Source organism: Oxyura jamaicensis, chromosome 2 (genome assembly GCF_011077185.1).
Source record: "Oxyura jamaicensis isolate SHBP4307 breed ruddy duck chromosome 2, BPBGC_Ojam_1.0, whole genome shotgun sequence".
Lineage (NCBI taxonomy): Eukaryota > Metazoa > Chordata > Aves > Anseriformes > Anatidae > Oxyura > Oxyura jamaicensis.
The window spans coordinates 22,588,765-22,613,050 of record NC_048894.1 but is presented as its reverse complement, the minus strand read 5'-3'; the positions used below and the strand labels follow the sequence as shown (position 1 = coordinate 22,613,050).

The window sequence follows — 24,286 nt, the reverse complement described above, 5'->3', positions numbered from 1 at the left end:
GAGTAACAAAATGGAAACCAACAGAACTTGAATCCTTGTAGCATATTACTGAGCTCTTTAAGAACATGGCCCTCTAGGGGCTTACCTAAATGTGTACAACTCAGAAGTTACTGCAAAACACCCCAGAGGTGTGTGGTTTTGGAGTCATCAATCCCCACTATCACCCCATATCCCTATGATTAACTCTGTGTACATCCGTATGCACACACACGTACACAAGTAGCCCGGATCCTTGGGTAGCCACTCTGTAGATTTACCTGAAGAGAAACATTTCTGTTCCTAATGAACGCACATACCATGGAGTGAAGTCACACGCAGTAGCTGAACATCCACTGCAAAGATACCAAACCAGCCTTAGTGTAGATGTAAGGAAAGTAAAACAGCACTTTTCTTCTAATGATTTATAAAAGCAGCTTTCAGCACCCTATATGTCTTTTGATGTTATCATCCTAATTTTACATTGTGTAGCTACAGTTTCAAGTTTTTAATAGGAAAAAAAAAAAATCTCTCTCATATGAAACAAAAAGTGGGTACCAGACACCAGATCAGTCACCACTCATCCTTACGCTGAGGTATCAAACCAGTGTATTGTCTGCACTGGTTTTTAGTAACCCTGTGCACGTGCATGCGTTCTATTTTAACATTTCAAAGATTATGCTAAAATCTTCCCCAGAAATGTGCTTGCTACACCTATGAAAAGGATACATTAAGGTCGCTGGGTCAACAAGACAATCATTTAGAACAGAATACTAACAATTGTTTTTGAATAGAATATAAAATTACCTACATCAGCCTCTCACATTCACAGATAGCAAGACAGACTATCCAAAAATGAAGTGACATTAGAAATTGGTATAGCTATTAAGAAAGAACCCAAACTGTAATTATGTGCATAATAATTACAAAGATGTACTTACAGATAAAATGTACTTCTAATGCTGAACCTTTATTCTAGTGACTTAATTGTACTTGTAGTGTTTGACATTTCTCAGAATCCCTGCCGCACATTTTGAAAATATACATTTCTCTTCAGACTTGGAAGTCGGAGAGACAAACATGCCAGTAACTAGCTTTCAATATTTCATTATTTTTTCAAACAGTAATACAATTATTCTTGAGGGGAAAAAAAAGCTTAAAAAAAACAGAAGATGAATGCATGAAAATCAGACACAACGTGCTGAATTTCCTTGATGTGCTTGAATCTTTTGTGAATCTGGATCAGAAGAAACAACATATCAAGCCAGAATGGCCAGTAAGCTTGTGAGACCAGAAGCAGTTCTCACCCAACTGTACAGGCAGTTGGATGAACAGTCAAATAAGGACTGCCCTAAGCAGCTACTTCAAACATAAAGCTTTAGATATAGATGCTTTTTAAATGAAAGTAATTTTATGTTACTTTCCTCAGCCCTCCCTGCACACCACAAAGCTTTACCTACCTATCATCACAAATGTCATATACTAAGGGGAAAGCGACTGTAAGCAACTGCTGAACACACTAACCGTAAGAACACTGAAATAGTAAGTTTGAGAATATTAAATGGGGAAATTACTTGTTTGCGCTTTTATGCAAAAAATAATTAAGAGTAATTTCTGCCTGTTTGTATATTAAGACTATACTAACCTTGAGGCTTCACAAGGTTCACATTTATAAAGCTTCATGATCATTTCCACTGCAATTCAATATTCATGTCTTACACTGATTTACAGGTATGCAAATCCTGAAAAGTCAGCTCTGGTAAAGATTCAAAGTATTAAAAAAGTTTTCCTAGTTTTCACTTATGTCTTTCCCCCTGCTTTCTAGTAGGTTTGTCAGACAGGCTAGCTATTCTGAAAAAAAAAAAAAAAAAAAAAAAAAAAAAAAGTCAAACCAAGAGCCTAAACCAATCAGAAACCTATTGGCTGTTTTGTTTTTATGGCTGTTTTGTTGTTTTGTTATTTTTAAACAAGAAAAACTAAGCCACACATCTACCTGAAATACACATGTAGTTTTAGTTTAAAAATAAATTATGGCAGAGTAGCTAAAGAATACAATACGTGTTCCTAATCCTATTTCTTTGTGATTATGTATACTCTAAAACAACTTCAGAAGAAGAAATATTAGGAAAGCAAGAGACTTTTTTTCCTGGCTTTCTCCAGTAGCAGCAGAAAGAACAGAAGGGCAAGCAACCAAATCTCCACAAATCATCAGTGGTCCACAAATGATAGACCTTATTTACAGTAAACATCCATTTATAAATAATGTGATTATTTAGAATGCATCATGAAGTGTGCTTATTCAATGACTCTAGAAAATTCCATTATCCAAAAAGATAACATACTTATTGATTTTGCATAGCAATTAATTTAACCAAAAATTCATTGTTCAGAACCCTTTACGAGCTGTAATAAAGCAGCAAGCACCTTTTAAGAAAAGACCCTTCATTAGTTTTATTCATATTTACACATACAGAAGTTTTTGCATTAAAAAAAATGAAAACATCTGTACATAATATATAACACAACAACCTAATTTCCCATGAATAAAATCTTAAATTTGCAAATTTATTTGAAAATTGTTATATTAAATAAAGCAGCATTAAAAACCAACAAATGAGGATGAGGATGAAGAAGAGAATAACGAACAAACATTTGTGTTCTGCCCTTCCCATGTATCTTTTATGCCAGTTGAATCTTTATTGTCAGTGTAAACTGAAAAACCTCCAAATTCAGAGTTTATTTCACTTGTTTGAAATAGTTCCAGAAGGGCTTGCACTGGTGAGCTACAAGTACTCTTGTTCTCTTCGGGAACACACAATCCATCTGTGTACTTTACACATAACTCCATATTCTGTTTCCGGTTCTCTCTTCTATTTCTTCCTAAGTAAAGCTTTACTTTTCTGTGCAGCTTTCCAGATGGAGAGCTGTGTGCAGTGCTGGCAGCCAATTCATTAAGTTCTTTGTTTATAGCCGTCTCAGATACCTCGGCCTCCAGAACGACGTTGTGCTGCATCTGTTGACGATTATCACATAAATCATGATGTTTCTTGACAAATGTAGGATTGGCATCTGTTTTTTTCAAACACTTTGCTGGTAGGACTACTGTATTATTTAACTTTCGTTTTGGCTGTGGTAAATTTCTGTCTTTTTCACCAAAATCTGTAATGTGAGTATGAGAATACAGAGTACACACATCTTCCTGAAAACACTGTAAATTCCTTTTATTTACTTCTGGTTCAAACATTTCTTTACTGAATGGCTCAAAGGTTTGAGACAAGTTCTCCATGTAGGATTTGCCATCTTTCTGAGGAAGAAGTTGTACGAAATTTGATGATAAAACAGTGTCTCTTAAGTTTGTGACACAGGAGCAATCAATTTTAATATTCTCATTGTTATTTCTGAATCTACTTTTTACTTCTGAAGGTTGTGACAGATGACAATAAAGAATTGAACAAAGAGATCCAGAAACAGGGGTAGGCATTGGCACAGAATTTGGTTGTATTTCTGGCTGGTGATCCAGTTTGAGTGCCCGTATTGTAGTATCTTTCCATGAGTAACTTTTCAATGAAATGCGTTGCTTTTTCAGTCGTTCTTTCAGCTCGTCTGGTCTGGTTATCTTTCCAATAATAGGAGAAAAATATCCTGTACTACATTTTGTCCTACAAATAAATTGTTTACAATGATCAACAATCAAATCATTGACAGAACCATGAGGAACACAATTCAATATGTAAACAGCTCAAGACAAGCAACCAAACTAACATAATTTTTGTTTTAAAATTTAAAGGCAAGTTAGGGTATTTTTACATGGCACAGTATTTTTACAGGAACAGAGTGCCTTGTATTTGAATTTGACATTTTCCTATTGATTTCTACATCTTACGAAATCATTTTAAAAATACAAAGTGGTCTAGTATTTCAGTAAATATCAGTCGTGATGCTACTAAGGCCAAAAGCTGGTGACTATAACACAATGACTATAAATATTTATAAATATTCTGTATTATATACACACACAAGCTTAGTGTAATTAGATACGCTTTTCCCTAAGATGATAATTCAAACCTAAACACTCTGAATATTTTCAAATCACAAAAGGAAAAAGGGCTTGCTTTCATTAGGCTATGAGCTTGACTATTTACATTTCTTTTGATTTCACTTTATTTCTTAAATTCTTTTTAAAGAAGTAAGAATGTTATTTCCTTATCTCTGACTCATTTACAAAACAAATCAGTGCACTCTTGATTTGAGTCACTGCTTCAAGTAATGAGGATACTGGTGTTTATAGTCCATACTTTCTCTCCCACTGAAGCATTTGAGGAAGAAACTACTGATAGAGGTTATAGGGGTGGGTGGGTAGGCAGGCATGCATATCTGCTTCTAGTTGCCTTTTATTTTTTAAATACCAGTATGTAGATGATCTTATTAAGTTTTACATTTTTAGCTACATGGTAAATACAACTAATAAAAATATTAACAAATTAATTATAGAACATATGGTCTAATATGTCCAAATTTCTATAGAAATAAAGATCACTGTTATATAGAGCAAAGGAAGTACAAAGATGGTTCATTTTCAAGCATTAATATTATAACAGCTACAATGAAGAGAGGAAAATTCGCTTTCTTTGACCAGCACAACAAAAGCTAAGAGCCTTAGACTACAGATAGAAACATCTTGACTAGACTATGAAAAATCCTTCCACTGGAAGGAGAAAAGATTGACTGAGGAGGTTATAATTTGCTGATCTTTGGTTACTAAGAATGTCAGGAAGTTTTTCAAGCAACATGTCCAGACACTGCTGTCCTTCTGTCAGGTATATTTTTAGAATAGTTGATATCTTGCTTTTTTGAAGGTTAAGGATAGATGGAACAACTTTCGGCATTCTAGCCTCATATTCCTGCAATACTATTTGTACTTTATTTTTTTCCCCTCTAATATCTGCTTTGAAGAACTGATTTGCCATATACCTACTGCATTGCCAATTTAAGTGATGTATATCAGACTGAAACATGTTTTTTCCATACTAGATTCAGAATTTCATAACTAAAGTACCTTTATGTTCAATGTCTTAATTCACAGGAGATTTAAAATTGAAGACACAAAACTTACCTTTTAACTTTTTGTGTGTCATCTTTGTATTCAACAAACTCATAAACAAACTTGGAGATTATATCATCAACAACTTGATACTGGGTGCTTTGTGCAAAATTGCGGTGCTGTTCACTTTCCAGATGCTGGAATTAAGGAAAAATCATTAAATAAATATAATACTACAGATATGCATATACAAATCAACACTATAATAAGGAACAATAAGTAAATATTGATATTTATTACCACTAAAATAGAGTAGTTCCATTTTGAAGGAACTATAAAGATCATTGAGTCCAACCATCAGACTACTTTGGGGCTAACCCAAAGTTTTATCATTAAGAGTGTCATCTGATTATCTCTTCAACACGGACAGCCATGGAGCATCAACCACCTTTCTGAGAAGTCTGTTCCATTATCTAGCTACCCTTTCAGTAAATAAGTTTTTTCCTAAGGTCTAGTTTGAACCTCCTCTGATGCAGCTTTGAGTTGTTCCCACCCATTTTGTCACTAGATGCCAAGGAGAAGAGACCGGCACCTCCCTCTCTACTTCCCCTCCTCAGGAAGCTGTAGAGAGCAGTGAGGTTACCCCTAAACCTGCTTTTCTCTAAGCTTGAGGAACCCGGTGTTCTCTGCTGCTCCTCACAGGGCATGCCTTCCAGCCCTTCTACCAGCTTTGTTGCCCAAACACTTTCAAGTATTTTAATATCCTCAAATTGTGGAGCCCAGAATTGTCAACAATATCCTACACCAACACTAAATATAGTGGGATACTCACCTCTTTTAAGTGGCTTTATGTTGTGTTTAGAGCACCCAGGCTACAGTAAGACCCTCTGGGCTGCCAGGGCACACTGTTGGCTCTTGTTGAGCCTCCTGTCAACCAGCACCCAGCTGCCAGGCAGACATAGTCCCCCATATAGGAGGGGCTACATATATCCCCCAAGGATATTTTGAGGAACAGTATCAAAAGCCTTTCTAAAATCCAGAAAAATAGCACCCACCACATTCCCTTCATCCACTAAGTGGGTGCTCTTATTGCCAGTGTCTCTCTGACAGGAACTATTAGTGCCTTCAGCTACCTAGAGGCAGTAATGAAGAACTGAAACTTACAAAGGAAAAAAAAAAAAGAAAAAAACCCTACTTGCTGCTTTTTAGAAGATGTACTCAACAGATCTTTTAAGATAAAAATATACATTAAACTAGCAAGTGGGAACTATTGTTGGCACTACTGTTTTAAGAATGTTTGAAAGCGTATATTTGTTGTTTCACATACAGTTTGTAGATCTTCATACTTCTTTCCGCAACATTCACAATATCCTTTCCTTTTTTTGTCCTTCTGAGGGAGCTGAACAGGGGTTCCACAGTCCTTGTCACTATTTATTTTGTTTCTGTTGACAGAAAAGATATATAGAGTCTCAAATATGAGCTGAATTCTATACTTATCTCTTAAACTAATGTTCATTCTCATTCACCTAATTAAAAAAATCTTTATTTCCCCTCAAACGCTTCAGAAAAACAGAGAAGAACAATGCATTCAAAAAAAACTCACTTGACAAATCAAAGGATATATTAAAATCTCTGTGCATAGCTGATGTAAAGGAGGTTTGATAAAATCAAACCTACAATAAAAACATCTTCTAGCATCTCTTCTGCTGTATTTTTGATGCCAAGAAAACACAAAGGTAGAACAACTGGTCTAATAGATGACCTTTCACTCTTGAATAAAAGGTAAAGGATAGTCAGATTTGTTGGTTATATGCAGCTTTTGAACATGCTGATCAAACACCATCCTGGCCTGTTTTTCAAGGTACAGGCTAAGTGGAAATACAAGGAAATGAACCTCAAGTTCTTCCAGGAGATTAAACCCCAGAGAAGCTTTCAATATGTTCCATGACCTTCAGAGTCCTCATCTGGGCAGAGCAACTCTTTACTGCAACTCACTATTAAACCACCTACAGCTGATATCCTACTAGTAAAGCAAAACCATTAGTCTTGCCTTATGCAGAAGCAAGTAAAATTGACATCACCTTGAACATGCTTCTCTCCCAGATAAAACGAGTGAGCATTCCCCCTTATGAAATATACAATGTCCCGCCCAAACATCTCTGGCATGTACCAAATTAAAAGATTAACTAGGAATACTAATTCAAACATAATTCCTGAAATTTTAAAATATATTATATTCCTTAATCCATAAAGTTAGAGGACTCGTCTTTTTGGAAAATGCTTTAAACCATTTAAAGCATTAACTCCCCTCTTAAGGGGACACCATCAGAAATACCCTCATTATTGCCAAGGTTACTGCTCTATTATGTTGCTACATTCATTGCGTCATGGCAACATCACCTGAAAACATCCTGCAGTATAATAATGTTGAATACTGGACAGAACCTGAACAGTGCAGAAGCTATTTTACAAAGAAAACAAGTATCACACCTAAAAACATCTTAGACCCAAAGGCCAGTACAGCAGCAAAAGTTACTAGATATGGGAAGTTCCACATATAGCAAAGCTACCTTTCACCTAAGTATCTTTAGACTCCCGTATGAATCCATTTTGGAAGTCAATGCAGTAGTCATTAATATTAATTCTCCAGATATGCTAGGCAAAAGAAATTCAGGATAACAGTTTGATTCCCCCAAAAAATATATGATTGAAACTTGTACGTAGTCTCAAATCATAAAATTGATTTACCAAAAAGTTCTAACTGCATCTGGAATGCTCAAATAGACCTTGAATGCCAGAACATATCATAGAAACACTTGCTGAAAGGCCAACTGTAATTCTACTGCTGTAGTTAGCACCTACTTCTCATCTCTGAAGCACTGAAGCAGCATTTGCAGTTTAATTTCTATAAATTTAATGTTGCTTGTAAAGCAGGTGCACTCTTTAGCAACAATTTTGTACTATGACTGAGTATCACTATTAAAAAGAAAAATTGAGTGCCTACTTTTTAGCTTGTTACTGACAGATATCAAAGGAAGTCTTAAGAAATTCGCTTCCTGGAAAATACTTACTGGATGGCATCCAAGATGAGGACAAAGAAGAAACCAGTGGCAGAAAGGGAAAAGTTATCTTATGCTGGCCCACAATGATAGGAGAATGTTGCATTTTTGGACGTATGCTTCTGTATGTCCAAAAAAAGGACTAAAGACAGGATAAATAGGGTACAGAAAGACAGACAGAGCAAAAGTTACAGTGTAGCAAATACAACAGTCAAGATGTGGATATTAGTATTAAATATCACAAAAGTAAGAAGCAGAAGAATTATTTTAGAAAACAAATATTTTAAAACTATCGTGGAGACTCTCCCTCTCTATCAGTAATAAGTTCTTAACAAACCTTTGTTTAGATTGAGTTTGCTTCTGACCAGAAGGCAGCTTCTTATCCACCTCAAATGGACTATAAGGTTTTGGAACACAGTAGTTCAGAACTGGAAAAGTAGGAAACTGCAGATAAAATGGGCGGTAGAGGCTGTATTGAGACAAAACAGATGTGTTAGAAACAACAAAAAAACAGTTTATACTAAATACTACAGAAAGATTAAGCATCTTTGAAAAATCGTTTCTCTTTCACATATGATGTACACACAATGCTAGGTGAATACCCTAGAGTAATTAATTCCTTCCAATCTTGATACTTTTTCAAAACAGAAGATTGGCCTCAAGTTTCTGTAACTGTCTTGCTCATTCTACCAGTATGTCTGTTATGCCTCTGGACTGTGGAAATTTGCACAGCAGAATTTAAACAGAATCGCACTTAGATACCAGAACCAGTAAGTATACACTAGCACTCTGAGTACAGTAAAAGCATTTAAACGGAATCGTTTAGCTGCAGTGCTGATGTTCAAGTTAGGTGTAATCCCCCCTCCCCCTCCCCCCCCCATTACTACTATAAACCACCCAAGCAGAAGGAAACTCAGCTAATCCAGAAAATAAAGCAAGTTCAGCTCAGTATCTTAATCAATTTCTGAACTATTATTTATGTTGCATAACCATCTAAAAAGCACAAACATTTAAATACATAATGTTGCATAAACATATCTGAAACATAAGTGTTTCAGGTTTCAGTACACAGAGGGTTCAGTATGGAATTCAAACTCACACATTTTTATATAAATTTCTCTGTACTTGAAAAAGAGTCCGATTCTCCCCACTATCCTCATTTCTCTCATATTTATTCTTACCCTCTTACCAGATTAAAGTTTAAGACTAGGCTTAGAATCCCCACCCCACATCCCCACCCCCATTTCAGGAAAGTGTCAAAGAAATCCAGAGCTTTTAAACATCATAACAAAGCAGAAGTCAGTTACGAATTCAAAGATGCAAAACATGCTTTGCAGAATTGCACTTTGTTATATTTTATTCTTCTCTCAACTTCTGGCAACCTCTTTCCTTACTGAGAAGTTAAACAACCAAGTCTGATCAATTACAGGACCAGAAAGACACCAATTTGGAGTCTGAAAGTACAAGACCTCACGCTACTGCAGATATTGAAATTAGATTAACAAGGGTTTGTTTTTTTTTTAAAGAAATCATTGAACAGGAAATTCAGCCTAATTTCAAGGAATGGTTTCAAGTATAACAACTTTCTTTACAGTCTCTCTAGATGAATTTTATGAGTTGGGACTACAGGATTGGAATTTAATAGCGAAAGTTTTATTAGCCTTTTGGGCTACAGGATTTGGATCTAAAAAAAAGACAGATAAAATGTCAAGGTTCAAAGTCTCCAGGCTTCTTCCTTTTCATTCATCTGACCCTTGGCAGAAAATAAACCAGAAGAACCCACTCTCACAGTCTACAACCTAGAGCTACACATTAACTTTCCACAGCCATTACCTACTGCAAACATTCCCTACTATCTCTCAGCTCATTCAGTAGCTAAACACAGATTCCCAGAGCAGGAATCACAGTATCACAGAATTTCTAGGTTGGAAGAGACCTCAAGATCATCGAGTCCAACCTCTAACCTAACACTAACAGTCCCCACTAAACCATATCCCTAAGCTCTACATCTAAACGTCTTTTGAAGACTTCCAGGGATGGTGACTCAACCACCTCCCTGGGCAGCCTGTTCCAATGCCTCACAACCCTTTCAGTAAAGAAGCTCTTCCTAACATCTGACCTAAAACTCCCCTGGCGCAACTTTAGCCCATTCCCCCTCGTCCTGTCACCAGGCACGTGGGAGAACAGGCCAACCCCCACCTCTCTACAGCCTCCTTTAAGGTATCTGTAGAGAGCGATAAGGTCGCCCCTGAGCCTCCTCTTCTCCAGGCTGAATAAGCCCAGCTCCTTCAGCCGCTCCTCGTAGGACTTGTTCTCCAGGCCCCTCACCAGCTTCGTCGCCCTTCTTTGGACCCGCTCAAGCACCTCGATGTCCTTCTTGTAGCGAGGGGCCCAAAACTGAACACAGTACTCGAGGTGCGGCCTCACCAGAGCCGAGTACAGGGGGACGATCACCTCCCTAGCCCTGCTGGTCACACTATTTCTGATACAAGCCAGGATGCCGTTGGCCTTCTTGGCCACCTGAGCACACTGCTGGCTCATATTCAGCCGACTGTCCACTATCACTCCCAGGTCCTTCTCCGCCTGGCAGCTCTCCAACCACTCATCTCCCAGCCTGTAGCTCTGCTTGGGGTTATTACACCCCAGGTGCAGGACCCGGCACTTGGCCTTGTTAAACTTCATGCAGTTGACCTCAGCCCATCGGTGCAGCCTATCCAGATCCTCCTGCAGAGCCTTCCTACCCTCGAGCAGATCGACACACACACCTAACTTGGTGTCATCTGCAAACTTACTGAGGGTGCACTCAATGCCCTCGTCCAGATCATTGATGAAGATGTTAAAGAGGACCGGCCCCAGCACCGAGCCCTGGGGGACGCCACTAGTGACTGGCCTCCAACTGGACTTGACTCCATTTACCACAACTCTCTGGGCCCGGCTATCCAGCCAGTTTCTAACCCAACGAAGCGTGCGCCAGTCCAAGCCAAGAGCAGCCAGTTTCTTGAGGAGAATGCTGTGGGAGACGGTGTCAAAAGCCTTGCTGAAGTCAAGGTAGACCACATCCACAGCCTTTCCCTCGTCCACCCAGCACGACACTTTGTCATAGAAGGAGATCAGGTTCGTCAAGCAGGACCTGCCTTCCATAAACCCATGCTGACTGGGCCTGATCGCCTGCTTGCCCTTCAAGTGCCGCATGATGACTCCCAAGAGGATCTGCTCCATGAGCTTCCCTGGTACTGAGGTCAAACTGACAGGCCTGTAGTTCCCCGGGTCAGCCCTCCGGCCCTTCTTGTAGATGGGCGTCACATTCGCTAGCCGCCAGTCAGCTGGGACCTCCCCCGATAGCCAGGACTGCTGATAAATGATGGATAGTGGCTTGGCCAGCTCCTCTGCCAGTTCTCTCAGTACCCTTGGGTGGATCCCATCCGGCCCCATCGACTTGTGCACATCCAAGTGCCGTAGCAGGTCACCAACCAGTTCTTCGTGGATGGTGAGGGCCACATCCTGCTCCCCATCCCCTTCCACCAGCTCAGGGTACTGGGAATCCAGAGAACAACCGGTATTGCCGCTAAAGACTGAGGCAAAGAAGGCATTGAGCACCTCCGCCTTTTCCTCATCTCTTGTAACTAAGTTTCCCCCTGCATCCAGTAAAGGATGGAGATTCTCCTTTGTCCTCCTTTTTGTGTTGATGTATTTATAAAAGCGTTTTTTGTTACCTTTAACGGCAGTAGCCAGATTGAGCTCCAGATGAGCTTTGGCCCTCCTAATTTTGTCCCTGCACAGCCTCGCTACATCCTTATAGTCCTCCCTAGTGGCCTGCCCACTTTTCCAAAGATTATAAACCCTCTTTTTTCTCCTAAGCTCAAGCCACAGTTCTCTGTTCAGCCAGGCAGGAAGAGATGAAAAGTTTCTGTCTTACTGTAAGAAGACACTATGCCTGGCATTTAAAGTCAGTAAGTCCAAGAAAGCTGAAATCTGAAGGTCATTTTCTCAAGGCATACTTCCTAAGTGTTTCTGAATTACTCAGTTTGAGAACCACGTTATTGAAAGCACACAGAAGACTTACCAACTTCTATCCTCCACCTTCACAAATGGCTTTTTCAGTCTACCTGCTCAGGGAGAAGGAGGAAGGAAATGAAAAGATAAATAGTTTTCTTCATTCAGCATAATACTCCAGTATCTGAACTAATAAGCAGGCATTATTTATTTTAGAACTTATCATGTACATGTTTTGACAAACTCCTGATTTAAAAATCAGGAAGTTTTTCCACAAGCTTTTTTAGAGCTACAAAGTAGAAAACAGCTTTATATTTATTTGATAAGAACTACTACATTTTCAAGCGTTCAGCAATTCAATGAAAACCTCTACAGATACCAAAATACTTACTTCTTGATTTTGGGGTAGTAACTTGTTTTCCCTATTGGAAAAAAAAAAGGAGAAAGGAAGTATAAAATTCCTGTGAAACTTATTTTGTATTTTATCTCAAAATTTTGCTGTAGTTTATTTTTAACTTATGAGGGTCTTCTCCTATGTTAATCATTACCTGTGATACACAGTGGTGATAAATTCTGCAGAAATCAGTCTGATCAGGACTTTGGAAATAGTCACATTTCCTAAAGAAATATTTAACGCTACACTGCAAAAATAAATGTTCTCATTCAGACATTTCAATTTAATTTTTCTAAAACAAACAACAAAGCACACAAAAAAAGACCCCACTCAGGGAAATTTACTCTTTCTTCCCCCAAAATACTTACCATAATTGAAAACAAATTCTTAAATATTGATAAGGTTTTTCCCTAGTTTACAAATGCTAATTAACTACAATCTGTAAAAGGTTACCAAAAACTGTAGATAGTAACATTCTCCAAACAAAATAATCCTCATTTAAATGGATTAAAACCAGGTAATTTTATTAGCAATGAAGACTAACTTTATTTTGCTTTCAGAAAAGACTGACGTCTAAAGTCAAGCAACAACCTCTAAGTATAATTGATTCTGGCAAAGGTGCATATGTTATTTTGTACTACTCACAGAAACATACAAATATCCCTGCGCTATCTATGAAAACCAAGACAAATGATTTAGTAGAAGATTTCATGTAGCCTCAATAATTAGCTAATATGTGTTATGTTGTTTTGGAATGCAATACTATGTAGCACATTGCCATTTATTTACCACAGACCCCAGCCTGGAATAGATATTTGTACAACTTCACATGCATAATTTAAATTACAAAGCAAACACAGATGAACTGCAAACAGCTAAAACAGTTTCAATGTCTAAGTATATTATACACTAAAGTTTGGAGAAATCAGGATTTTCACATGCCAGTGGCATATTATTGGCAGAATAGCTTGAAGATGCTTTAGAAGACTAGGAAGGAAAAAAAGCAGAGTTGAGCAACTGACAGATTGCCTAGAGACAGCTCCTTCAGGAAAACAGAACTGTGATTTTTCAAAACAAATCAATCAAAAGGGAAGTGAAAAAAATCAAAATCAAAAGGAAAGATCTAATCACTGTGTCACAATAAAAATTATACAAGGCAACGTAACCACAACCTATGTTAGAATATAACCAAAGTTCATTTTTTAAATTATTTCTAAAGCAGAGAGAAGAGAAATCTCAAGTTTTTCAGTACTTTTGGTTCTTAGATAATCATCTCAAGAGCAAAAATCTACACACTATGTAATGCTATTATGGAACCTATTTTTGAATGCTGAAATGTATAACTAATAGGTTATTTTTTTAATTATGGTCTTTAAATTTAAGTTAATCCATAAAACACATTAATCAGTGAAAAACAGAACACGAGCAAGACTTCGTTAAAATAAATACTACGTACCATGATGCTTACAGATTTTAATACACTTGTGTTTTTTCATTTAATCGAATAAACTTTCACAAATAGCAAAAACTCACCACATCTTTCAAAGAACTGCCTGCGCTTTTAATTAGGTAGAGCTCTTTCTTCTTTTGTTCAATGTAATGCTTAACATCTGGCAAAAAGAGAGAGAATATTTAGCTGAGTTTATTTTTGTATATTTGAAGTTATTTGTCATTTTTAATATTTTGAGTTCAACAAAAGGATTAGCCAAGTCAATGTTATAAGTTCAGGTTCGGTTTTATCAAACAAAAATACTTACCATCAATATGAAGGATCTTCACTCCCCAACTCAAAGCATTGGACAGTATACTACCAGAGGGAATTAATTCCTGCAGACGAAAAACATTAATAATTTTAAGCTAAACACAGTAGAATATATATAATAACTGTAATAAATATACAACTTGTAATATGAACTGTCATAAAGCTGAGATCAAATTATAGACTCTTTATTTGCTTCTTGCCAAAAGACCACGTTCCTAAAATGACTTTTCCACCTCCACATCACTGCACTTCACCATTAAAGGATGGTGATTTTTACAAAGCCAAGAGCGTTCTCTATGCTCTCACATTTTTTAATATCTAGGATTTGAACATAAAATTGTATATTTACTTCAATTTCACTATCACTTCTCAAATGCTAACTACATTAGCTATCTTGGTAATTTATGCTAGTCCTAAGATTCTATAAGCTCTGCATTCTTCAGGAAGCATCCAGAAAACACGACCTGAGAGTTTTGCTTAGAACAATGCCTTGACTTCTGCTTGAACATTCCATGAGAGACCTCTGTCTTACAGCACTATTACTCCTACTAATGCTTGTTTTGCAGAACAGCAAGACCAACATTTACAGTGTACAAATTTGAGAATTACTCTTCTTACCTGCTCTCTAATTGCTTTTTCAACTAAGGATTTTCCTCTGCTCATACGTACCTATATTAAAACAGAAATACATTTGTAGCAAGTTAGAATTCATTTCAAAAAGCAAAAGGTAAGGCAAGTTAAAATACATGTTCCTTAGCAAAAATGTAACTAGAGTAATCTTCTCTTGTTTATCGTACAGCTATTTTTCATGATCTTGCATTTTACAAGGTTAGGGTTGATACAAGGAGGTGTTTGGTGGGAGAAGGACAGAAAATGAGGTTTCATCAGCTGGAGTTGTGCCAAATTTAGCTAAAGCTATGCATGTAATTGTAGCCTCAGTCTTCTCTCTGTCTCTTCTACCACCAGTACAAAAGAAGATGTACTGCGGACTGTGTTGGGAAGATGAGGTGACTTTACCCATCTAGTGCAACGAAGACCAGCCCATAGACTGTCCCCCAGTCATGTTTCTAAGCAAGTACTATGGATACAGTACAGTATTTCAAAAGGATGCAAGACTTTCCCACATAACAAACTTCATGTAAACCAGCAGAAAGAAAGTCAGATACCGTTTCAATTAACGTGATTCTCTAAGAAAGAACTCAAAAAACCCTGACAACTCACAATGTTCAATTTTAATTACATCCTTGAACTCTATCAATGACTACTTCTGCAGATATTTGAATTCGCAATATCACAGCAAACATACTAATAGGCTACATTGCTTACAAAAACTAGAACCAGTAGATTCCATCACAAGCCTGGACATATTCAGTTGTTAAACGTAACAATGGCAATATTATAATTCAGTCATAATATATTTGAATAGATTTTAGTGCTGTTTGCAGAAAAGGCTCCTGTTTTTATTTTAAATCTCTGAAAATGTGCTTAATTAGCTTGAGTAAGTTTAAAGCTTAACAAGATTGCCTGACATGGTTTAAAAGTATGATTGAACTGTTTAAAAGCAAAAAATGCATTCATCCAAGGAACTGTAACAATCTTCAGGAAACAAAATGGGAGAAAAATTTTAAGTGTATCTCATGGATTGTTCTTGATTTGCAGTATTATTACTAAGAAACTTACTGTATCTATTGTCTTAAATGAATTTCCATCACGTCGATCTTTTCGGTTGCTAGGATGAGGTGAACTATTTCCTCCATTGCATGCAGATTCTGGGCTAGGAACTGGAGAAATCTGACCAAGAGTTGGTGCAAATTTTGCCTCCTTTTTATTAGACACCAGATAGCTGATATCTTTGCTGAGAAAACTCTCCACTCTCTAAATATAAAGAAATAAAGCAAGCCATTATTTCAGGATAAATCAGTAACTTCTTGCTTTGTATACATTAAAAAGTGACAAAATTTCTAGATAACTCTAACAAATTAGTAAATAAACCTAATATTAAGCTAAAACCCCACTGAATTAACAGGAAGATATTTTCCAAATATTTAGACAATTACAGCTGAGCCCTAGTAGCACCTCATTGGTCACAAATTCCCATTTCATTTTTCTGATTTTGTAATCTCAATCAAAAAAAAAAAAAAAAAGCTTTGTTTCAATTATTGTCATTCCTTGAACTATCTAGCTGTAACACTTCCTAAATAGAAGAATTCAAGCACTGTACTGAGAAATTACAGAATAATTCAAGGAAAAGAACATTTTACATAGTTTTATTTAACAGAAGTTGAAAAGTGTTCAACTAAATTCAAAGACATGAATATGCAAATGTAATTGAGAGTTTACAAAGAGATATAACTCAATGAATTTTAGAACCTACAGAAGAAGGATAATTTCAGGATAAATTACCATGTTTCACACCTACAGTATTCATAACCCTCCTCAGAAATGTAGAAGTCTTGAGTAGCTTCAAAGTATTTTCATTCTCTGCAAGATGTGTATTTTTTCCATGCTTATTCTCTCCTGTTTTGCTTTATCTTTCATTATATATCACCGTGCAATTAACAGTTTTATTTGGCTAATTATTTCTTGACAGTTTATGTAGCTTCACATTTTTTTCTCTTCTCCACTAATAATCAGTGTGGAAAGCACAGATTGCAGACACAGCAAGCCTCTGCCTTCTAATTCTGCTCTACATACTGTTTACAGAAGTGGGACACACAGAGAGGGGGTATACAGGGAGGCTTTTGAGTGCACCCCCACAGGCTACAAAGAACCACATGGTAGTTGATCTTGAAAGCACCGGGCCTGAATCTGAAAATTTAGGCATATATTCCTCTGAATAAAAAAGGAAAACCTTATTTTCAACCTCTGACTTGCAACCTTGTTTACATATGAATTCTTATAATTTCGTTCTAAAGACAAAAAAAAAAAAGATAATGCACTCTGGTTTAATGCTAAATGTAAAGAGATGGGTGTAACTTGAAATCATATTATTTTAATTTCTTGCATGTGGTTTCAGACAGCACCCTAATTTACAAGTGTTGATTTTATACAACTGCTCAGCACTCCTTTAGGTTCAAAAAAGTATTAGCAAAACAACACTCAGAAGAGCTAGCAATTTAAGCAAGTCCCTTTTTCTGTTGTGGTTAAAGGACATTTTTATACTCTTATTGCAATGACTCTCTTAAACTAATTCAAAGTATCCAACTTTAGAGTGGGCTCAGTGATTGCATTGCTCATGTGTTACTATAACATCCTGTACTTGTTTATATCAAAGTGCATTTTCCATACAAAAGAGAGAATTAGGTAAAACAAAGTATTAACAAGATGCTCGCGGAATTTGTGATTTAAATATGAGTATTTAAAAATATTCATTAACAAGCTCTGTGTGGAAAGTATTTATTGAAAAGCCTATTTAGATCAAACACTAAGAATGAAAATGCAAAAACCCAACTATGAAAGTATTCCATGACTAATTACCACAAGTTCCCATCCCAGAAGCATTTTCATCTACTTTGTCATAGGTATGATGAGGCACAGAAAAGTTGTAGCTTACAGAAGGAAAGACAAAAAAAGCTAAACTCTATACAAAGAAAAAAAAAAAGGGCAAAAAAAAACTCATATCTTTTAAGGGAAAGTTGCCTCTCAAATTCTGTCATATGGAAGGAACCTTACTAGCCCAAAGATGAACCACTGCCAGGGCAGGGGTTATAGCAGCTAAGCACCAGGTTCCTACCATTTAAACTCATTACTACTGCCATTTATAACACAACACAAATTAGCATCATGGAATCAGAATGGTTTGGGTTGTAAGGGACGTTTTAATGATCATCTTGTCCAACTCCCTACCATGGGCAGGGAAATCCTTCACTAGATCAGGCTGCCTGCAAGTACAATGTTTCTTGTAGCTCGACTAAGATGGCTTCATCAACAGTCTTCCCTTGATTGGGCAGCCTGCAGTAAAACCAACAAGGTTTTCTTTTGATGGCTTGGTCCTTAATTTTTACCTACAAGCTCTCAACCTGTTCACAGTTATTTTTCACAGACAGCTTTTTGCAATCAACCCATTTCTTTACATGGAGCCCAACTCACCCACCTCTCCTTCCTTCCCTGTCCTTTCTCAATAGTTGACAGCCATGCTCCAGTCATCCCACCACATCTCAGTGGCAGCGACGAGATCCCAGTTCTCTCGGAGCACAGTGGTTTCCAACTCCTGCTTCCCATGCTGCATGCGTTGCTGTAGAGGCACTTCAGTTGGGCCATGTCACCTTTTTTAGAGGAGCATGCCATTTTGAGACAATTCCAATTTCCCTGTTGCTTCCAAATGTATCAGCAGCCTCTGGCTCTTCTCTCTCAGTCAAAACTCCATCCCCTTCCCCCATTAACTCCAGTTTAAAACTGCTTCCAGAAGTCCAACAGCTTGTTGCCCAGGACACTCTTCCTCCACTTGGTCAAGTGAGCCCCATCAGCTCAGTTTTTCAAAGGTATGTCCAAGATTGCAGAAACCAAAACCCTGAGCACGGCACCTGCCACACAGCCAGGCATTCCCCTGTTCAGGTCTTCTGGAACCCCCTTCTCCACTTAGGAGGACAGAGAACACCACCTGTGCTCCTGATCTCTTTAACATTGTTCCCAGGTCAATGAAGTCTCTTTTGGGATTTCTGAGTTGCCTCACTGCAACATTATCTGACCCTCCACAGAATACGAGCAACAGGTGATAGTCTACAGGCTTGGCAGCCTCTCCGTGGTATCACAAATTCGAGCTCTCAGCAGGCAGCACACTTCTCTAGAGAGACTGAACACCAAACAAGTGCTTTGGTTCCTCTCAACAAGGAACCTCCGATTACTAACACCTTACTTGCTTTTCTGGTGACTCTGGTTCTTCACACAACTGGCCTTTCCTGGGTGTTGCCTGTTACTCACACTCTTCATTCTCCAACTCTAGAGCATTGTATCTGTTATGTGGAGGCAAGGGGAAGATTCCTCTGCCTCTTCTGAGCAGAGGCAAGGGTCCAGTTTCCTTTGGCTTTGAGTTAATCGAGTCCATCAGCTCAGGGTTGGAAGCAAGCTTACCTCCCCCTTGCACAGACATAGGGCAGGGCTGTCACTCAGCCTGTGACAGCACACGATGCCACACATCCCTCTCTCACTTTGGTGCCTGGATACTGCGCTGCCCATTAAGCTCCTCTTCTAACACAGCTACTTGCTCAAAGAATTCATCCAGCTAGGCACACTTGCACCCATCACACCCACCACTGACTTCCCACCCTAGGGGAACTTTCAGGTGCTGGAGGCTCCATGCAGCTCAGGCTCAGGGCAGTTCTTTCCATCCTGAGAAGTCTGTGCGTAGGTGTCCCTAAAGGGAGACTGTGGTGCTTCCATCTGGCTTTTACCTTCAGCCTAGCAGTTGCAGCAGATGGGACACCATTTTGTTTCAGTAGAACACTGCCTCCTTTTGCTTCCCAGAAGAGAACAGTCTGCTTTCCAAAGGCACCCTCCTGCACAACGTGCCACACAAACTGCCTTGCCATGCCATGGCTGATGTGCCATGCCCTCTTCACAGCACTCCTGGTCTCTAGCACTCCTTAAGGGTTGCTTTTTCTAGGCATGGGGGTTGTTCCTGTGCATGCCAAGCCTCATCAGCTGCTCTCAACAGAGCTGACAGCTCGTGGCAAGTTCAGGAAATCCCCCCTTACAACCCGATCCATCCCTCTACTGTTAAACTTGCCAGCACTGGAGCTGATAACCTCAGCAAGTGACTGCTAGTTGACATTACACTGTTTAGATTTCCCCTTTTGCTCCTTGCCGCACCGTCAGCCACTCTTGTAAGAATGCCACCAGAATGAGCTGAAAAAAGTATTGTTCCTGAAGATGTGGCTTTCAGAACTGTTTGCTCACAGCAGAAGGATGAGTACTCAAAAAGGCTAGGGTTAAATCCCAGATTCTAAGTGCATTTATCTATACAAATCTTTTTGTTACAAAAGTCCCAGGCTGTCCTTGACATCCTCCCTGTTATTTGCATGCAAATAAATGCCTTTATCAAAAAAATAATAATAATGAAACAAAAACAGCACACAACCACCACCTACTTTTTACAATTTTGGTCCTGTCCTTAAAATAGCCTCTCACTCAGGACCTGATGTTCCTGCCACCAGCCAAATCCGTATATTTCTCTCTAAATGCTTTTGGGCCCAGCAACCAGACAAAAGCTTTCTTCAGTTCTTTCTCCACAGTCTGCTCTGAATGCCAAGAGGGGTAGATACCTCCTCCCTCTCTCTTAGGTGACAACTATTCCAGCTCAGCTTTTATAAACCTCTGTCTGTTCTCACTTGAGAAATAAGCAAAACCAACTTCACCACTCCATTTTTGGCTAAGTAGCCTCTAAATATAAAATGTATTAGGAACTTTGGAAAATGCTGTCTTATGTATAACTTGATCAAATACTTTCAAAGTTCCATCAAAGAATCCAACTAAAGAGACAAACTTAACAAATAATTTGTACCAAGCTAAAAGAACACCAGGACCCACCAAGAAAACTATGTTAAAACTTTTTTAAAACGTATGCAAAACACTTCCTCTATTCTATTTAGGTTCAGCTGAAAAACTTGAGTTATAACATGTAAACATGTGCCAAAATAGTCGGAAGTTGTTTCACCTTCACGGTTCATTGTTTCACCTCAAACAATGAAACTTAGGTAAATTTCTATACAAATCATCTTCTGAAAACAAACCTGTATAATAAACACTTTTGCTAAAGCTAGCAGAACAGCTTCTAGCAACAAAAAGCCCAATTTGTTGATAAACTGTCCATATTAAACATTTCAACGTTAAGGCAAACACTAAAAAATAAAATCCTGTCACATTAAATGTAACTTTAAAATTCAATAATAAAGAACGGTCATCTGGGATGCTTTTTGCTTCATAAAGATCTGCACACTAACTTACCCCTCCTAGTTCTTTGAGGTCCCTTCCTATTTTTTCAGAGATCACATTTGATGGAATATCGAGGTAAAACACCTTCCCAGTGAGTGGTTTATATTTCAGTTTCTCTGGTTTTCCTACATCTTTTTTCACATTCTTCAGAGAAGATTTTGTCTTTTCTGTTTTTGCTTGCATTCCATCTGCTGCCAAAAGAAAAGGGAATTTAAACAGAATTGTATGTATATTTTTTCTTTTTTAAAAGGAAAATTACTAAATTATGGAAATGGACAAGGCAAGCTTCCACACGATACAGGACACTTTAAAAAAAGTTAAATTGTAAATGTGTTATTATGTCATTTTTACACACGTATAGCCCTTGCAAGTTTCTCCCTAAAATCACATCATAAAAAGGACTTTTCATTACAGTTGGTATACAATGCCATCAATTTTCTCATCCAGTTTGGCAAGCATTTTCCATCCCTGTTCCACAGTACATACACTACTTGTACTGTCACTGATGAGCACAAGAACATCATTTTAGAGGAAAAGAACTAGCCTCTCTCACTTTTTCATCTGGAATAAAAACAGAATTCATTTGGATGCGTTAGAACAAGACCAGGTCAAAAGTCATGGAAACATCAAAAAATAAAACAGTGAGATCCTACTATTCATCTAATTTTTGAACACCCAACTGAGATGCAGGAGGACTATGCTTTAAGTTCAGAATCATTCTAGCTATGGCTTTTTCTGCCCTAGTGAATTTTATTCTAAAACTAAGAGAACACCTACAGCAATTAAACTGTGCTGATGATCTTTCCTGAAGCTCAACACAGAGCCTTCTATCCAAGCCTGTCAGAATAGAAATTTAAGAAAATAAAAAATTCAGACTGGGTGAGAAACAAGCCTCATTTCACAAGAGAAATCTGAAGTATTACTCAGTACACTGAGTAGCAATCAAAAAAGAAAAACAAAAATGATAAGAAACAAAATAAAATGGACAATGTTATTATGCCAGTTTTAACTCATGAATCACTCACAACTTAAATACCACATGCAGTTCTAAGAGGAAAAAAGGGGGGGGGGGCATTGTAAAACCAAGTAAGGGAGAAAAAGCTTAAGTATGAGGAAAGACTGTACATTAAGACTTTGTCAGTCTGAAAAAGAGTGAATTGGGAGAAATACAGTACAGATACACAAAATCAGAAAGAACATAGAAATAAAGGTTAAATAGCTTATTCCAGTACAAGAGCTATGGGGCACAAAACAAAACTAGTAGTCAGGTACAAAACGGAAAACAAGAATTGACAGTCTATGCAACGGGGCAACCCTGCACAGCCTGCTGCCAAAGGACACTGTCGGTACCAAGATGTGATTCTGAAGGAAGGCTGGACAAATAGATGGAAGAGAAATACTTTTTGAGGGATCCTAAATACACAGAAGTGAACTGTAATTCATTAAATTCCTGCAACTAAACACAGCTGGAAACTACAATAATGTTATTAGGAGAAATTTATTACCCTTCCTCCGTTCTTACACGCATCCATTATAGGAATCCATTTACAACCTGTGATGGAGACATGATCATCCATGACTGGCATATCACTGGTTTTATATGGTGGTTTCTTCCTCACTGCCCAACGCTCTGCTCATTACTTCTCTTTTAGAGAAGTTCAAAATGGACAGAGGGTTGCTGCAGGAAGTGAGCAGGCATCTTCTGGAGGCAAGAAGCCCACAGGGACAACCGCCCCTCTGTTACACATTCCCTCCCTCCCTGCAAGTGTCTCTAGCAGGGAGAGGGAGCAGAACAACCCCTGGTGCTGGTATATTCTCTAAGTAATGGTTACAAACATGCAGAAATGAAGCAGGAATAGCAACCCATTTAGTAAAATCCAAGAGACCAAAAGAATTGGAGAAATAGGAAGTATGGAGACTCCAGACACTGAAACTGATTTAGAAGTTAAACAGAAAAGAAGGATGAAATGTTGGGTCAGATAGGAGTTAAAGTAAAATTCCATAGGGACCAGATATAGTGTTATACCCTGCACACACCAGCAACACCCAGGGCAGCTGAAAACACGCTGAACTTTGTAATTTCTATTGGAAAACGTGCATTAAACTTATCAGGGATAACCAAAAACGTGGAGTTGGTTAGCAAATTTAATTAAGACTGCCATTTTAATAGAGAGCTTCCCTCGTAAAGTGCCTGCATTTTAACTCTGTGGCCCTGACGTGCCGAGGCCCCTCTCGTGCACGTCCCTGATACCACCAAAGCTATGCCTGGGTGGAGCGGTTTCGCAGAACGGCGGCCTAGCGCCAGCCAGCGCCTTTACTTCACCAGCTACGTTCTTTTGCGTTTAATTCCCAACATTACAGGGAAAGAAAAAAAAAAAAGCGCGTAAGCGCTAGCGTGCTAAAGCGATGCATTCCGGGAGCGCCCCTCCAGCTGGCCACGGCCACCCAAGGCCGCCAGAGGCTTACTCACCGCCAGCCTCACGGAGCCGAGAGGCCCAGGCCCAGGCCCAGCACCGGCTCCCCCAGCCCGGCCGCAGGTGCCCGCCGAGCGCCCCCGGCCCTCCCCAGCCGCCCCCCGGGCACTTACGAGGCCGCGCTGCTCTGGCGGCGCCGGGCTTCATCGTGCGGCGGGGTCACATCCTCCGCCGCCCTGCAAGGAGACCGCGGGGGCAGCGCCGCCGTTATGGCCCCGGGTCCGGCCCCGTTCCCTCACAGCCGCACTGGGCCCCAGGCGCGGCCCCGCTGCCGGCCGCGCGCTGCCAACGGTCGGGCCCCGTGCGCGCGCCCCCCCCCCGCAGCCCAGCCCAGCCCCGCCCCGCCCCGCGTGACGTGCGGGTACGGTACGGGAGGGCGGGAAGGGAGCGGGGGGTGGGGCCGAGCGTGAGGGGAGGGCAGGGGGAGGAAAATGGCGGCCACAGCGGCTCTGAGGGCCTCAGGGTTTTCGTGACTGGCAGCTTTGCTTCTCTTAGAGGTCGCAGCCCCGCTCGCTCGTCTTCAAAGTCGTCTTAAAATAAAACGAAAAACACGTTGGAAAAGGCAACCGTCCCCAGAGTAGCACGTTTACATCTGGGAGAAGAGTCTTGTTATACGTAGCTTAACCATCTCACCTTCCCTCTAAAACTTAGCAAAAG

General features: G+C 39.1%; 1 protein-coding gene across 3 annotated transcripts; it reads right to left on the bottom strand.

Annotated features, from left to right (window-relative positions):
- Positions 1 to 2,114: 2,114 nt before the first annotated feature.
- Positions 2,115 to 23,915, bottom strand: DBF4 (DBF4 zinc finger). Of its 3 annotated transcripts, none has more exons than XM_035318861.1 (12): positions 23,743 to 23,915; positions 21,168 to 21,346; positions 15,906 to 16,100; positions 14,844 to 14,894; positions 14,221 to 14,290; positions 13,997 to 14,073; positions 12,461 to 12,491; positions 12,140 to 12,185; positions 8,414 to 8,545; positions 6,345 to 6,459; positions 5,090 to 5,214; positions 2,115 to 3,635 (listed from the first exon to the last, which is right to left on the bottom strand). In XM_035318861.1, exons 1-12 carry the CDS (start codon positions 23,774 to 23,776, stop codon positions 2,576 to 2,578), a joined length of 2,115 nt encoding a protein of 704 aa, XP_035174752.1. In that variant the 5' UTR covers positions 23,777 to 23,915; the 3' UTR covers positions 2,115 to 2,575. The 3 variants fall into 3 exon arrangements, with proteins under 3 accessions (XP_035174752.1, XP_035174753.1, XP_035174754.1); XM_035318862.1 differs by having other exon boundaries at positions 12,140 to 12,182; XM_035318863.1 differs by having other exon boundaries at positions 21,168 to 21,343; positions 23,743 to 23,895.
- Positions 23,916 to 24,286: the final 371 nt, after the last annotated feature.